The sequence below is a fragment of the Bufo bufo genome, chromosome 1 (assembly GCF_905171765.1).
Source record: "Bufo bufo chromosome 1, aBufBuf1.1, whole genome shotgun sequence".
Taxonomy (NCBI): Eukaryota; Metazoa; Chordata; class Amphibia; order Anura; family Bufonidae; genus Bufo; species Bufo bufo.
In genome coordinates this window covers 143,418,949-143,437,423 of record NC_053389.1, presented here as the reverse complement: position 1 = coordinate 143,437,423, position 18,475 = coordinate 143,418,949, and the positions used below count along the sequence as shown (strand labels likewise).

Sequence of the window (18,475 nt, the reverse complement as noted above, 5' to 3'; positions counted from 1 at the left end):
TTCTTTACAGAATGTGCTTGATTGCAATATATATTCGACCAAATTTCGATCGGTCTTTTATCACAGATATCCTTAATTTATGCACTGAAGTTTCTGTTATTTTCAATAGGACACTAAGGCTGTGCAGTTATATCAATGGGTGACTTTCGAATTAATAATACGATACATCTTGCATAAGATCAGGTAGTCAATTGTTCGTATAAAATTCGATAGCGCTTACTGTAGAGGCGTCCCTCTCACAGTTCAGCTACTCACCCAGACCCAGAACTTTTGTCTTTTCTTTTCGTATGGTGTGGTTATGGCGCTCCGCTGTCGGCGTCCCATGTGGTAGTAGATAGATAAGTTTTAAGAAAAAGACGAAGTTGTCGAAGTTATCTTGAATGATTCCAGCTTTTTCGGATCTGTACTTCTTAATCCTGCAGGATAATTTAATTGGTAGTTTGGTTCCTTTAGTCCGCCAGACGCGTTTCGAGGTGACCTCACCTCTTACCTCTTCCTCAGTGCAGTGGCGTACCTCCAATAGAGGCAGACCACGCAGCTGCTATGGGGCCCCTGGGGGAAGGGGGCCCGCAGTGGATGATAGGCCCCGCCCACTAATTACACTTGTATGGCTACCTGAGAAAGTAAGAGGTGGCGAAGGACCTTTGGTGATGTCATCAACCATGTGACCAGTGCAGGAAGCCAATGAATAGCAGAGCAGCAGAAGTCTAAAGGACCTTTGGTGATGTCATCAACCATGTGACCAGTGCAGGAAGCCAATGAATAGCAGAGCAGCAGAAGTCTAAAGGACCTTTGGTGATGTCATCATCATGTGACCAGTGCAGAGGACTGGTGAAAGACCTGTGGCATATCGCTGTGAGGGGGCGGAGCTTCTGTGTGGTGCCTGAAGGAGAGGTTAGTGGTGTTCTGGGATAACATAACATCCTAGAAAAGCTGGGAGTTGTAGTTTTGTCGTATTATATGTTTCTCAATGTAATTTAAACGTATGCCCTAGTACAGGCTGGTAATGCTGGGAGTTGTAGTTCTCTCCTCTTATACCCCCTCTTTGGAATGTATACTGATGACCCATAATAAGTCTGGCCATACTGGGGGTTATAGTTATTTCTTTTTAAAGCTCTTACCTGGTACAACTAGATGATGTCCTATAATCTGGACATGCTGAGAGTTGTAGTTCTCTTTTCTTAGGCTGGATTCTCATCACAGTTTAGTTTTCCGTTTTGCATGCAGGACTTTTTTCTGTTTAAAATAACGGATCTCCGACAGAAATGGCATAAACGGATGCCAAATGTGCAGAACTGATGCTTGAAATACAGGATCATTTTTTTTTCTTTATTTTTCTGTTTATCTGACGGATCAGAAGAACTGAAAACTAAACGGTGATATGAACCCGGCCTTATACTCTGTGTAATATCTACTTGTATCTGATCATAACAGCTTGGACATGCTGGAAATTGTAGTTCTCTCCACTTTCACCTCTCCCTGTGTTGCTCCCTAATTTCCAATAATAATCTGGTGATGATGAGACTTGTAGTTCCCTTGTCACTATTATAATGTTCTGCAGCAGCTGAGGTGTATATTACTTGTTCACTTCTGTGCTGGTGACGGTCGCTGTTCTGCCGTCATAGGAGCACAACAACGAAAATCACCGCAGTTCCGGATCTGGCACTTCATGGACGACAACACCTGACGGATCCCGCTGACTATGATGAGATCTGTCAGGTTTCCATCTTCCAGGCTATAAAATTGTGTCCAGCATTTATGACCTGATCCACGAATGAGGCCCCAACACAGATGTGAACAAAGCTTTATATGTTCTGCAGCAGCTGAGGTATGCATTAGGAGGTTCTGACAGTTCATAAGGCAAGGGGGGCTATGGTGGCACTGGTATACTATTATGCCAGCACCACCATAGCACCCCCTGTGTGCTGCTTATAGTGGACAGTGCCCTCAGACAATGAATGGGGACAATCAAAAGCGTTTTTTTTCCCGGTATTGAGACCCTATGACGGATTTTAATACCGGAAAATAGAAACGCAAGTGTGAAAGTAGCTCCTAATGTCTACACGGCTGCAACTGCTGGGGGTATGGCAGGGGAGAAGCCAGGGCAGGTGGTGGGATGGGCCAGTGGACGGAGTTAGTGGGGCCCCATTAAGATTCTTGCTATGGGGCCCAAGGATTTCTATGTACGCCCCTGCCTCAGTGGCTTAAATGGAAACCAAACTATTTACTCCTTATATATAGTGTCCATGGCTACAACAAAGACCTGGATTTTCGGGATGCTGGAAAATCTGGTAGGAATATATCCTTTTATATATATAAAAGATGGATTGTCAGGTATATAATGTATAACTTGAGTGACATTCAACTTTATATTCATTAATTGTTTAAGAAAGAAAAGGGGAATAAAAATAGGCAAAAAACGCATGTGCATTTTTATTGCGTTTTTGTTGCGTTTTTCTTGCGTTTTTTCTTCAAATTGAAGTTTTTTGGCTTATTACATTCCTAAATATGTAATACCTTCATTCCATATATTTCTATATTGTTTTACATATAAATTATACAATATATAGCTTGAATAACATTCAACTCTATATTCAATGGTTATTTCAAAGAAACGAATAAAAGTAACCAAAAAACGCACATGCGATTGTAATGCGTTTCTCCTGCGTTTTTTCTGCAAGTTGCGTTTTTTGGTTTATTCTGTTCCTAAATATACACTGGCTACATTTTATGCATTCCTATGTTATTTTACATATAAAATATACAATATATGGCGGAAGTAACCTCCAACTTTATACTTAATGGTTATTTCAGAAGATGGAATAGAAATAGCCAAAAAAACGCATTTGCGTTTATGATGCGTTTTTTCTCCAAATTGCGTTTTTTGGCTTATTTCACTCCCAATTATTTGAGAACTCTATTCCTTACAATTCTATATTGCTCTATATATTCATATTGATTACATATCACCTAATTAGGTTATCATTCATCAAATACAATAATGTGGTCATTTTCTATATTCCATAATTGTTATAAAACGAATAAATAAGAATAAAATACTTTATTAGTTAAAAATTTATTAAACTTGAGTTAATTGTTATATAGTGTGTTAAAATGTTTAAAACGTGTATATTGCTATGAATTATTTTCTGCATATTTTCTGTATTGTTTTGTTGGCAAAGGAAAGTGTGCCTTCCCCCGAGGGAGAGTCGTGGTGCTGGAAAACAGCCTGACACACGACTCTCAATCAGGGAGAGGCCCACCCCCTATATGAAACCCCATATTTCAAACTCTGAATTTAGACCACCTGGTCTCATTGAATTAAAATCATAAATATATCGTGATTCTATTCGAGACATCTTCAAAATATGATCTCCCCCTCTCCAATTAGTTTCAATTTTTTCTAGGGCCGTAAATATAATTCCACTTGGATCTTTATTGTGTTCTTGCTTAAAATGCATTGATAGGGGGTGTTTTTCATATCCTTTTTTTATGTTCGCTATGTGTTCAGAAATTCTTGTCTTTAAACTCCTTTTTGTTCTCCCAACGTACTGTTTTTTTGCACGGGCATTCTACTATGTAAATTACACTTATTGTGTTACATGTTAAAAGATCTTTAATTTCCCGTGCAAATGTACTGTTGTGTGATTGAACTTTCATGGTTTTTAGGGAACTTAGTTATTTTGCAGTTATTGCAACGCCCACAGCGAAAAAAAACTTTCAAATTATGCCATCCCTGTATCATAGACTGTTGTTGTTTTTTATTATTTTGTACAGTTGGAGCAATTTATAATGATAAATTAGACCCCTTAGTATAGGTTATTTGTGTTTTTTCTGTTAATGATGGTCCTATTATTTTGTCCTTAAGTATATGATGCCAATGTTTATTAATGATCTTTGCTATTTGTTTATGTTGAATATTATATGGTAATATGATTCTGATTGAATCTTCCTGTTGTGTTGTGTTTACATCATTTAATTTGGCTTGAAAGAAAGTGTCTCTTGTCATATTTTGCACTTTCGTCAATGACTTGTCTAATACATTCACTGGATATTGTTTAATCATAAATAGTTTTTTCATTTCTTGTGCTTCTTTTTCAAAATCTTCCTGTTTTGTACAATTTTGTTTTAGTCTTTGAAATTGGCTAGTTGGAATATTTATAAGCCAACGTGGCAGGTTGCTACTTGAAAATAAAATATGACTGTTTCTTGACACAGGTTTTTGATACGTTTGACAGATCATATAATCCATTTCTATTGAAATTAATAGATCTAAAAATTCTGTTTTGTACTGTAATTTAGGGCTCTTTAACACTTGAGTTGTTCTTTTCCGGCATAGAGTTCCATCGTCGGGGCTCTATGCCGGAAAAATCCTGATCAGGATTATCCCAATGCACTCTGAATGGAGAGAAATCCGTTCAGGATGCATCAGGATGTCTTCAGTTCAGGACCGGAACGTTTTTTGGCCGGAGAAAATACTGCAGAATGCTGCGCTTTTTGCTCAGGCCAAAAATCCTGAACACTTGCCGCAAGGCCGGACCCGAAATAAATGCCCATTGAAAGGCATTAATCCGGATCCGGCCTTAAGCTAAACGTCGTTTCGGCGCATTACCGGATCCGACGTTTAGCTTTTTCTGAATAGTTACCATGGCTGCCAGGACGCTAAAGTCCTGTTTGCCATGGTAAAGTGTAGTGGGGAGCGGGGGAGCAGTATACTTACCGTCCGTGCGGCTCCCGGGGCGCTTCAGAGTGACGCCAGGGCGCCCTACGCGCATGGATGACGTGATTGCATGAATCACGTCATCCATGCGCATGGGGCGCTCTGACGTTACTCTGAAGCGCCCCGGGAGCCGCACGGACGGTAAGTATACTGCTCCCCCGCTCCCCACTACTACTATGGCAACCAGAACTTTAATATCGTCCTGGCTGCCATAGTAACACTGAACGCATTTTGAAGACGGATGAGTCTTCAAATGCTTTCAGTTATCTTGCGGTGTTACGGATCCGGCGGGCACTTCCGGCAAATGGAGTACACGACGGATCCGGACAACGCAAGTGTGAAAGAGCCCTTAGACTGAACTTTAGATTCAATTGTTATGGTTAATAACATCGATAAAATTTCTCAATTCTGTTTCTGTATTATTCCATATTAATAAAATATTGTCAATATAACGATACCAGAGTACCAGGTTCCCCTCCAGATGTGGAAGAATATGTTCCTCCTCCCATCGCGTCATAAAAAGATTAGCATAACTGGGGGCGAACCTTGTACCCATGGCTGTTCCAGTGGTTTGTAGATAAAAATCTGTATTATAATAAAAATAATTGTGAGTTAAAATAGGGGTTGAATCATATATTTTTGATTAATCGAATCAACCAACTATTGAGACTAAGTCTATTACTGAGACTTTTAGGGAACTGGAGACACTTCTAATTAACCAATTAAAACAGCGATGGGAAATGAAATCCCTTAATAGGTATCTTGAAAATGGTAACATACCTAAAGGCCTCCAGTTAACTAAGGTCCCAGCATATGATTTATGTGATGAAGAGTTCAAACAGGAGTAGGACAATTTATTGATGACACAATCAATAGCATTAGTCCAACTAATTATTAAAAAAGAATACAAATGTTGGAAACTATTACAGAACAAATTAATCTAATTAAAGAAACATCTAATCAGTTTCCAAACAATGAGGAAACAAAAAAATTGCATGAAAGAATTTGTAAAAGTTTAAGTACAATAGAAGAAGAGATCATCTTGAAAAAAAATAGAAAAATTAGAATTATACTGTAGACAATAATATTAAAATTCAAGAAAGTCATAAAGACAATCAGCCAAAAAAGCACAATAGCACTTTAAACTCACAAAATAATAGAGAACATAATATACAAATCAATGTACCTACCACAAATAGATACGAATCTTTAGCCCACCCACATTTTTTAGACAGGACACCACCCCATCACAGGATACGACCATATCAAGAAACACACCAATCACCCAAACAAAGACACCAAATATTACCAATGAGACACAATTACAACTTAAAGAGGACCTTTCACTAGAATAAAACATCTAAACTAACTATACAGACATGTAGAGCGGCGCCCAGGGATCCCCCTGCACTTACTGTTATCCCCGGGTGCCGCTCCATTCGCCTGGTATAGCCTCCGGTATCTTCATAGTTAGGCTCCACCCAGTGGAACCTTCCGGCGTCTCATTCTCCCATGCTGTAGCGCTGGCCAATCGCAGCACTCAGCTCATAGCCTGAGAGGCTTTTTTTTCTCTCAGGCTATGAGCTGAGTGCTGCGATTGGCCAGCGCTACAGCATGGGAGAATGAGACGCCGGCAGGTTCCCCTGGGTGGAGCCTAACTATGAAGATACCGGAGGCTATACCGGGCGAGCGGAGCGGCGCCCAGGTATAACAGTAAGTGCAGGGAGATCCCTGGGCGCCGCTCTACATGTCTGTATAGTTAGTTTAGATGTTTTATTCTAGTGAAAGGTCCACTTTAAGACGCAGAGATCACAATTGGGATCCACACAAATATCCACAGAACACATATCACAAAAGGAATTCTCCTCATATGCAAAACAGGGAAATTACACACCCATCTCATCATCACTATCACCAGGAGTCACTAGACACAAGAAAAAGAGAATACGGAGAGGAAAAGGGACAGAGAAAAAAAAAACTACAGGAACTAATTACCAACGATGATAATGCCATCATTAACTTAAGTTCTATTGAATTAACAACATCACAGTCTAATTTAATTATTAAAGGATTAAAATTTGCACCAACAGCAAAATTAAATAAATTTGACACTTTCATCGGAATAGAAAAATTCATCATAAAATTATGTCTTAAAAAATATTTTATTAAAAACCCAATAATTACCAATTCTACACAAAATGATAATTATACACATACAGATTTAAAATTAAAATCAAAGATGTACCCTAGGCAAGAAATAATTTATGAACTGGCAGCATTCAAGAAAAACGTAGAAGCTGATATTAGAACAATGAAAATACACTCTAACAAAAGAAATAATTTAAGTCCAGCAGAATTTAATGCGATAAAACAACTTCAAGAACAAAAGAATATTGTCATCAGACCTGCTGACAAAGGAGGAGCAGTAGTTATATTAGATTTAGAACAATACGATATTGAATGTCAAAAACAATTATCAGACAATTCTACGTATCAAAAATTAAAGTTCAAATCCTACTAAAGAATATAATACTGCACTAATAAATTTTGCTCAAAAAGGAGTAGATACTAATATTCTACAGGAATCTGAATATAAATATATTACAGGTACACAACAACATCTGCCAGTATTTTATTGTATCCCGAAGATACATAAAGATTTAAAAAATCCTCCAGGGAGACCTATCATCTCAGGAATTGGTTCATCGACTTTGAATCTATCGCAATATATAGATAAAATATTACAACCGGTGGTTAAAAAAAGTTTTTCATATGTTAAAGATAGTAGCCAAGTTATAGAGATGATAGAGAAAACAAAATATCAGCCCAATTGGATATTAGCTACATTAGATGTAAATTCATTGTACACTGTTATACAACATGAAGCAGGTATCCGATCAATTGTTGCACAGTTAGAGAAAAAAAGCAATCTCCCTAAAAAAACTAATAGATTTTATAGCTCAAGGAGTACAATTTATTTTAACTCACAATTATTTTTATTATAATACTGATTTTTATCTACAAACCACCGTAACAGCCATGGGTACCAGGTTCGCCCCCAATTATGCTAATCTTTTTATGATGCAATGGGAGTAGGGACATATTCTTCCACATCTGGGGGGGGAACCTGTTACTCTGGTATCGTTATATTGACGATATTTTATTAATATGGAATAATACAGAAACAGAATTGAGAAATTTTATCGATGTTATTAACCATAACCAATTGAATCTACAGTTCAGTCTAAATTACAGTACAAAACAGATAGAATTTTTAGATCTATTAATTTCAATAGAAATGGATTATATGATCTGTCAAACGTATAAAAAACCTGTGTCAAGAAACAGTCATATTTTATTTTTAAGTTGCCACCTGCCACGTTGGCTTATAAATATTCCAACTAGCCAATTTCAAAGACTAAAACGAAATTGTACAAAAACAGGAAGATTTAGAAAAAGAAGCACAAGAAATGAAAAAATTATTTATGATTAAACAATATCCAGTGAATGTATTAGACAAGTCATTGAAGAAAGTGCAAAATATGACTAGAGACACTTTCTTTCAAGCCAAATTAAATTATGTAAACACAACACAACAGGAAGATTCAATCAGAATCATATTACCATATAATTTTCAACATAAACAAATAGCAAAGATCATTAATAAACATTGGCATCATATACTTAAGGACAAAATAATAGGACCATCATTAACAGAAAAAACACAAATAACCTATACTAAGGCGTCTAATTTATCATTAAAAATTGCTCCAACTGTACAAAATAATAAAAAACAACAGCAGTCTATGATACAGGGATGGCATAATTTGAAAGTTTTTTTTCGCTGTGGGCGTTGCAATAACTGCAAAATAACTAAGTTCCCTAAAAAAACATGAAAGTTCAATCACACAACAGTACATTTGCACGGGAAATTAAAGATCTTTTAACATGTAACACAATAAGTGTAATTTACGTAGTAGAATGCGCGTGCAAAAAACAGTACTTTGGGAGAACAAAAAGGAGTTTAACCACCTCAGCCCCCAGTGCTTAAACACCCTGAAAGACCAGGCCACTTTTTACACTTCTGACCTACACTACTTTCACCGTTTATTGCTCGGTCATGCAACTTACCACCCAAATGAATTTTACCTCCTTTTCTTCTCATTAATAGAGCTTTCATTTGGTGGTATTTCATTGCTGCTGACATTTTTACTTTTTTTGTTATTAATCGAAATTTAACGATTTTTTTGCAAAAAAATGACATTTTTCACTTTCAGTTGTAAAATTTTGCAAAAAAAAACGACATCCATATAGAAATTTTGCTCTAAATTTATAGTTCTACATGTCTTTGATAAAAAAAAAAATGTTTGGGTAAAAAAAAAAATGGTTTGGGTAAAAGTTATAGCGTTTACAAACTATGGTACAAAAATGTGAATTTCCGCTTTTTGAAGCAGCTCTGACTTTCTGAGCACCTGTCATGTTTCCTGAGGTTCTACAATGCCCAGACAGTACAAACACCCCACAAATGACCCCATTTCTGAAAGTACACACCCTAAGGTATTCGCTGATGGGCATAGTGAGTTCATAGAACTTTTTATTTTTTGTCACAAGTTAGCGGAAAATGATGATTTTTTTTTTTTTTTTTTTTTTTTCTTACAAAGTCTCATATTCCACTAACTTGTGACAAAAAATAAAAAGTTCTATGAACTCACTATGCCCATCAGCGAATACCTTGGGGTCTCTTCTTTCCAAATTGGGGTCACTTGTGGGGTAGTTATACTGCCCTGGCATTCTAGGGGCCCAAATGTGTGGTAAGGAGTTTGAAATCAAATTCTGTAAAAAATGACCTGTGAAATCCGAAAGGTGCTCTTTGGAATATGGGCCCCTTTGCCCACCTAGGCTGCAAAAAAGTGTCACACATCTGGTATCTCCGTACTCAGGAGAAGGTGGGGAATGTGTTTTGGGGTGTCATTTTATATATACCCATGCTGGGTGAGAGAAATATCTTGGCAAAAGACAACTTTTCCCATTTTTTTATACAAAGTTGTCATTTGACCAAGATATTTATCTCACCCAGCATGGGTATATGTAAAAAGACACCCCAAAACACATTCCTCAACTTCTCCTGAGTACGGGGATACCAGATGTGTGACACTTTTTTGCAGCCTAGGTGGGCAAAGGGGCCCATATTCCAAAGAGCACCTTTCGGATTTCACTCCTCATTTTTTCCTGAATTTGATTTCAAACTCCTTACCACACATTTGGGCCCCTAGAATACCAGGGCAGTATAACTACCCCACAAGTGACCCCATTTTGGAAAGAAGACACCCCAAGGTATTCCGTGAGGGGCATGGCGAGTTCCTAGAATTTTTTATTTTTTGTCACAAGTTAGTGGAAAATGATGATTTTTTTTTTTTTTTTTTTTTTCATACAAAGTCTCATATTCCACAAACTTGTGACAAAAAATAAAAACTTCCATGAACTCACTATGCCCATCAGCGAATACCTTGGGGTCTCTTCTTTCCAAAATGGGGTCACTTGTGGGGTAGTTATACTGCCCTGGCATTCTAGGGGCCCAAATGTGTGGTAAGTAGGTAAATGACCTGTGAAATCCGAAAGGTGCTCTTTGGAATGTGGGCCCCTTTGCCCACCTAGGCTGCAAAAAAGTGTCACACATCTGGTATCTCTGTATTCAGGAGAAGTTGAGGAATGTGTTTTGGGGTGTCTTTTTACATATACCCATGCTGGGTGAGATAAATATCTTGGTCAAATGCCAACTTTGTATAAAAAAATGGGAAAAGTTGTCTTTTGCCAAGATATTTCTCTCACCCAGCATGGGTATATGTAAAATGACACCCCAAAACACATTCCCCAACTTCTCCCGATTACGGAGATACCAGATGTGTGACACTTTTTTGCAGCCTAGGTGGGCAAAGGGGCCCATATTCAAAAGAGCACCTTTCGGATTTCACAGGTCATTTTTTACAGAATTTGATTTCAAACTCCTTACCACACATTTGGGCCCCTAGAATGCCAGGGCAGTATAACTACCCCACAAGTGACCCCATTTTGGAAAGAAGAGACCCCAAGGTATTCGCTGATGGGCATAGTGAGTTCATGGAACTTTTTATTTTTTGTCACAAGTTAGTGGAATATGAGACTTTGTATGAAAAAAAAAAAAAAAAAAATAAGCATTTTCCACTAACTTGTGACAAAAAATAAAAAATTCTAGGAACTCGCCATGCCCCTCACGGAATACCTTGGGGTGTCTTCTTTTCAAAATGGGGTCACTTGTGGGGTAGTTATACTGCCCTGGCATTCTAGGGGCCCAAATGTGTGGTAAGGAGTTTGAAATCAAATTCTGTAAAAAATGACCTGTGAAATCCGAAAGGTGCTCTTTGGAATATGGGCCCCTTTGCCCACCTAGGCTGCAAAAAAGTGTCACACATCTGGTATCTCCGTACTCAGGAGAAGGTGGGGAATGTGTTTTGGGGTGTCATTTTATATATACCCATGCTGGGTGAGAGAAATATCTTGGCAAAAGACAACTTTTCCCATTTTTTTATACAAAGTTGTCATTTGACCAAGATATTTATCTCACCCAGCATGAGTATATGTAAAAAGACACCCCAAAACACATTCCTCAACTTCTCCTGAGTACGGGGATACCAGATGTGTGACACTTTTTTGCAGCCTAGGTGGGCAAAGGGGCCCATATTCCAAAGAGCACCTTTCGGATTTCACTCCTCATTTTTTCCTGAATTTGATTTCAAACTCCTTACCACACATTTGGGCCCCTAGAATACCAGGGCAGTATAACTACCCCACAAGTGACCCCATTTTGGAAAGAAGACACCCCAAGGTATTCCGTGAGGGGCATGGCGAGTTCCTAGAATTTTTTATTTTTTGTCACAAGTTAGTGGAAAATGATGATTTTTTTTTTTTTTTTTTTTTTTTATACAAAGTCTCATATTCCACAAACTTGTGACAAAAAATAAAAACTTCCATGAACTCACTATGCCCATCAGCGAATACCTTGGGGTCTCTTCTTTCCAAAATGGGGTCACTTGTGGGGTAGTTATACTGCCCTGGCATTCTAGGGGCCCAAATGTGTGGTAAGTAGGTAAATGACCTGTGAAATCCGAAAGGTGCTCTTTGGAATGTGGGCCCCTTTGCCCACCTAGGCTGCAAAAAAGTGTCACACATCTGGTATCTCTGTATTCAGGAGAAGTTGAGGAATGTGTTTTGGGGTGTCTTTTTACATATACCCATGCTGGGTGAGATAAATATCTTGGTCAAATGCCAACTTTGTATAAAAAAATGGGAAAAGTTGTCTTTTGCCAAGATATTTCTCTCACCCAGCATAGGTATATGTAAAATGACACCCCAAAACACATTCCCCAACTTCTCCCGATTACGGAGATACCAGATGTGTGACACTTTTTTGCAGCCTAGGTGGGCAAAGGGGCCCATATTCAAAAGAGCACCTTTCGGATTTCACAGGTCATTTTTTACAGAATTTGATTTCAAACTCCTTACCACACATTTGGGCCCCTAGAATGCCAGGGCAGTATAACTACCCCACAAGTGACCCCATTTTGGAAAGAAGAGACCCCAAGGTATTCGCTGATGGGCATAGTGAGTTCATGGAACTTTTTATTTTTTGTCACAAGTTAGTGGAATATGAGACTTTGTATGAAAAAAAAAAAAAAAAAAAATAAGCATTTTCCACTAACTTGTGACAAAAAATAAAAAATTCTAGGAACTCGCCATGCCCCTCACGGAATACCTTGGGGTGTCTTCTTTCCAAAATGGGGTCACTTGTGGGGTAGTTATACTGCCCTGGCATTTTCCAGGGGCCCTAATGTGTGGTAAGTAGGTAAATGACCTGTGAAATCCTAAAGGTGCTCTTTGGAATATGGGCCCCTTTGCCCACCTAGGCTGCAAAAAAGTGTCACACATGTGGTATCGCCGTATTCAGGAGAAGTTGGGGAATGTGTTTTGGGGTGTCATTTTACATATACCCATGCTGGGTGAGAGAAATATCTTGGCAAAAGACAACTTTTCCCATTTTTTTATACAAAGTTGGCATTTGACCAAGATATTTCTCTCACCCAGCATGGGTATATGTAAAATGACACCCCAAAACACATTCCCCAACTTCTCCTGAGTACGGCGATACCAGATGTGTGACACTTTTTTGCAGCCTAGATGCGCAAAGGTGCCCAAATTCCTTTTAGGAGGGCATTTTTAGACATTTGGATACCAGACTTCTTCTCACGCTTTGGGGCCCCTAGAATGCCAGGGCAGTATAAATACCCCACATGTGACCCCATTTTGGAAAGAAGACACCCCAAGGTATTCAATGAGGGGCATGGCGAGTTCATAGAAATTTTTTTTTTTTGGCACAAGTTAGCGGAAATTGATATTTTTAATTTTTTTCTCACAAAGTCTCCCGTTCCGCTAACTTGGGACAAAAATTTCAATCTTTCATGGACTCAATATGCCCCTCACGGAATACCTGGGGGTGTCTTCTTTCCGAAATGGGGTCACATGTGGGGTATTTATACTGCCCTGGCATTCTAGGGGCCCTAAAGCGTGAGAAGAAGTCTGGAATATAAATGTCTAAAAAATTTTACGCATTTGGATTCCGTGAGGGGTATGGTGAGTTCATGTGAGATTTTATTTTTTGACACAAGTTAGTGGAATATGAGACTTTGTAAGAAAAAAAAAAAAAAATTCCGCTAACTTGGGCCAAAAAAATATCTGAATGGAGCCTTACAGAGGGGTGATCAATGACAGGGGGGTTGATCAATGACAGGGGGGTTGATCAATGACAGGGGGGTTGATCAATGACAGGGGGGTTGATCAATGACAGGGGGGTGATCAATGACAGGGGGGTGATCAGGGAGTCTATATGGGGTGATAACCACAGTCATTGATCACGCCCGTGTAAGGCTTCATTCAGACGTCCGGATGCGTTTTGCGGATCCGATCCATCTATCAGTGCATCCGTAAAAATCATGCGGACATCTGAATGGAGCTTTACAGGGGGGTAATCAATGACAGGGGGGTAATCAATGACAGGGGGGTAATCAATGACAGGGGGGTGATCAGGGAGTCTATATGGGGTGATCACAACAGTCATTGATCACGCCCCTGTAAGGCTTCATTCAGACGTCCGGATGCGTTTTGCGGATCCGATCCATCTATCAGTGCATCCGTAAAAATCATGCGGACGTCTGAATGGAGCTTTACAGGGGGGTAATCAATGACAGGGGGGTGATCAGGGAGTCTATATGGGGTGATCACCACAGTCATTGATCACGCCCCTGTAAGGCTTCATTCAGACGTCCGGATGCGTTTTGCGGATCCGATCCATCTATCAGTGCATCCGTAAAAATCATGCGGACGTCTGAATGGAGCTTTACAGGGGGGTAATCAATGACAGGGGGGTAATCAATGACAGGGGGGTGATCAGGGAGTCTATATGGGGTGATCACCACAGTCATTGATCATGCCCCTGTAAGGCTTCATTCAGACGTCCGGATGCGTTTTGCGGATCCGATCCATCTATCAGTGCATCCGTAAAAATCATGCGGACATCTGAATGGAGCTTTACAGGGGGCTAATCAATGACAGGGGGGTGATCACCACAGTCATTGATCATGCCCCTGTAAGGCTTCATTCAGACGACCGGATGCGTTTTGCGGATCCGATCCATGTATCAGTGCATCCGTAAAAATCATGCGGACATCTGAATGGAGCTTTACAGGGGGGTGATCAGGGAGTCTATATGGGGTGATCACCACAGTCATTGATCATGCCCCTGTAAGGCTTCATTCAGACGTCCGGATGCGTTTTGCGGATCCGATCCATCTATCAGTGGATCCGTAAAAATCATGCGGACGTCTGAATGGAGCTTTACAGGGGAGTAATCAATGACAGGGGGGTAATCAATGACAGGGGGGTGATCAGGGAGTCTATATGGGGTGATCACCACAGTCATTGATCACGCCCCTGTAAGGCTTCATTCAGACGTCCGGATGCGTTTTGCGGATCCGATCCATCTATCAGTGGATCCGTAAAAATCATGCGGACGTCTGAATGGAGCTTTACAGGGGGTTGATCAATGACAGGGGGGTAATCAATGACAGGGGGGTGATCAGGGAGTCTATATGGGGTGATCAGGGGTGATTAGGGGTGATCAGGGGCTAAAAAGGGGTTAATAAGTGACGGGGGGGGGTGTAGTGTAGTGTAGTGGTGCTTGGTGCTACTTTACTGAGCTACCTGTGTCCTCTGGTGGTCGATCCAAACAAAGGGGACCACCAGAGGACCAGGTAGCAGGTATATTAGACGCTGTTATCAAAACAGCGTCTAATATACCTGTTAGGGGTTAAAAAAAACACATCTCCAGCCTGCCAGCGAACGATCGCCGCTGGCAGGCTGGAGATCAACTCTCTTACCTTCCGTTCCTGTGAGCGCGCGCGCCTGTGTGCGCGCGTTCACAGGAAGTCTCGCGTCTCGCGAGATGACGCGTATATGCGTGACTGTGCGCAGGGCTGCCACCTCCGGAACGCGATCCTGCGTTAGGCGGTCCGGAGGTGGTTAAAGACAAGAATTTCTGAACACATAGCGAACATAAAAAAGGATACGAAAAACACCCCCTATCAATGCATTTTAAGCAAGAACACAATAAAGAGCCAAGTGGAATTATATTTACGGCCCTAGAATTTTTTTAAACTAATTGGAGAGGGGGAGATCATATTTTGAAGATGTCTCTAATAGAATCACGATATATTTATGATTTTAATTCAATAAGAAGAGGTGGTCTAAATTCAGAGTTTGAAATATGGGGTTTCATATAGGGGGTGGGCCTCTCCCTGATTGAGAGTCGTGTGTCAGGCTGTTTTCCAGCACCACGACTCTCCCTCGGGGAAGGCACACTTTCCTTTGCCAACACAACAATACAGAAAATATGCAGAAAATAATTCACAGCAATATACACTGTTTTAAACATTTTATCACACTATATAACAATTAACTCAAGTTTAATAAATTTTTAACTAATAAAGTATTTTATTCTTATTGATTCGTTTTATAACGATTATGGAATATAGAAAATGACCACATTATTGTATTTGATGAATGACAACCTAATTAGGTGATATGTAATCAATATGAATATATAGAGCAATATAGAAATGTAAGGAATAGAGTTATCATATAATTGGGAGTGAAATAAGCCAAAAAACGCATATACGTTTTTTGGCTATTTCTATTCCATCTTCTGAAATAACCATTAAGTATAAAGTTGGGGGTTACTTTAGCCATATATTGTATATTTTATATGTAAAATAACATAGGAATGCATAAAATTTAGCCAGTGTATATTTAGGAACAGAATAAACCAAAAAACGCAACTTGCAGAAAAAACGCAGGAAAAACGCATTACAAACGCATGTGCGTTTTTTGGTTCCTTTTATTTGTTTCTTTGAAATAACCATTGAATATAGAGTTGAATGTTATTCAAGCTATATATTGTATAATTTATATGTAAAACAATATAGAAATATATGGAATGAAGGTATTACATATTTAGGAATGTAATAAGCCGACAGCTGAGCGCCATAACCACACCATACGAAAAGAAAAGACAAAAGTTCTGGGTCTGGGTGAGTAGCTGAACTGTGAGAGGGACACCTCTACAGTAAGCGTGTCAGGATTCGAACCCGTGACCAGCCACATCCCAGGCGGTAGCCCTGCTTACTAGGCTACCGTCCTCTCTGGACATTCCTCCCTGAAGCCTATTAGTTAACCTCAGTCTTGCCTAGCCTTGCTCATTACCCTTGATTCCCCACACCTGGTACTTCCCTATATAGTCCAGCCCCTTGCACTCCAGTTTGCTGATTATTGAGCTCCTGAGCCTTGATCAAGCTTCTCCTCATCTGTTGCTCCTGCTACTGCTGGAAGTCCACTGCTGACCAGGAATTGCCTACCGACTACTCTTCTGCCTTATCCCTACCTACTGAACTGCTACCACCGTTGCCATCCGGATTGTCTGACCACGCTTACTGCCGCCTGCCCTGACCCACCGCCTGCCTACCGACTATTCTTCTGCCTTATCCCTACCTACTGAACTGCTACCACCGTTGCCATCCGGATTGTCTGACCACGCTTACTACCTGCCTGCGGTCCTTGCCACTGGGCTCCACTCCTACCTCCAGCCACTTCAGTGCATAAATTAAGGATATCTGTGATAAAAGACCGATCGAAATTTGGTCGAATATATATTGCAATCAAGCACATTCTGTAAAGAACTTTGTATTGGATTGTCGACAAGGACATATAGACAAGTACACCTAGTGGACACTTGAAATTGCATTCGAATATTATTCGAAAAAAATCACATCCAAATAATTCTATGTGATACTCTATCTGATTTTTATCCGATTTTTTTATTCAATTTTTTTATTGATTCTATCACATCTGATACCTTTTTCCATTTGTAATTGGTTATATGGTTATTAATTCTTTTCATATATTGTAGTATTATCCATAATATTTTATTTGATCATTATATTAAATGTTTTATATATGTGAAATTCAGATGGTGAGTCCCTGCTGATTATTTTACATTTGTTTAAATTAAGAGAGTAGGTGAATCACTTGCAGCAGGGCACCATTACCACAGTGACAAGTGGAGTGAGCCACTATAACTTACAATCCTAACCTAAGAAAATAATTGAAGGCATTTAAGTAGGTGGGACATTATAGTATAGTTATTTTAAGGGATATGAAATAAATGTTACTTTGTAATATTTCCATTTTGTTCTGGGAGATTCAAGATCAGACAGTGGAACACAGTTGAGGCTGCCATTTACGACAATTCTACCCCCCTATCTAGGTAAAGTATGCCACACTTACCTGGTCCAAATGTTTCAAAGCATTTTTTTAGGCGGAACATTAGAATGTCGTCTCTTCCAGATCCTAGACTACAGAATGAGGCCAGATATGCTTTGGGGTCAAAGCTGGACTGATATATTTCCCCTCCAGTAAACTCCATCTTGAAACACAAAAATGATCTTGTACAGTATGTAGACAGTAGATTTATATATAAGCAGTAACTGACATAACCTCAGCCTCCACTATTAAAGATTAATGAGTCTCTGGCTGTCATATATTTGTGTAGCAAACATGTCCAATAAACATCAGCATTACTCAATAGAAAGTTATACATAAACTGCAAGTAAATGTTTTCTCCTGTCCTCTAATACCTTTTGCTATGAGATGAGTTTGCTGACGTGCTCATTAGTGATTACTGTCTTTCTATTTTATCTCAATGCTCATTTTACCCCAGGGGCTTAGCTAGTGAAGTCTGACTGGCATGTGTCAGGAGGAAGTTAACAACAAGCCACCCATGCCTTGGTCAGGGTGCTTAGATTTAAAGGGGTTGGCCCATCTCATACATTGGGGATATTTCGCTAGGGTTAGCGATATGCCTCTGGGACCCGCACCTATCTCTAAAATGGAACCCACACAGTGAAGGAGAGTGGACCGCACATGCTCGGCCGCCCTCCATTAATTTCTAAGAGACTGCGAAAAATAGCCGAACGCTGTCTCAGCTAGTTCCATCAGCCCCATAGAAGTGAATGGTGCTATGGCTGTGTTTGCGTCCCATTAATTTCTATGGGACGTCTGAAAATAGCTAAGCGCGCTGCTCAGCTATTTTCAGCACTCCCACAGAAATGAATG

General features: G+C 39.7%; 1 protein-coding gene across 1 annotated transcript in view; it reads right to left on the bottom strand.

The window, feature by feature from the left end:
• LOC120999241 (indolethylamine N-methyltransferase-like) overlaps positions 1-17,786 on the bottom strand; it is an 82,179-nt gene extending 64,393 nt beyond the window's left edge. Inside the window, exon 1 of the mRNA XM_040430113.1 lies at positions 17,648-17,786. Within this exon, the coding sequence (XP_040286047.1) occupies positions 17,648-17,786 (139 nt within the window). The remainder of the gene's footprint in view (positions 1-17,647) is intronic.
• Positions 17,787-18,475: the final 689 nt, after the last annotated feature.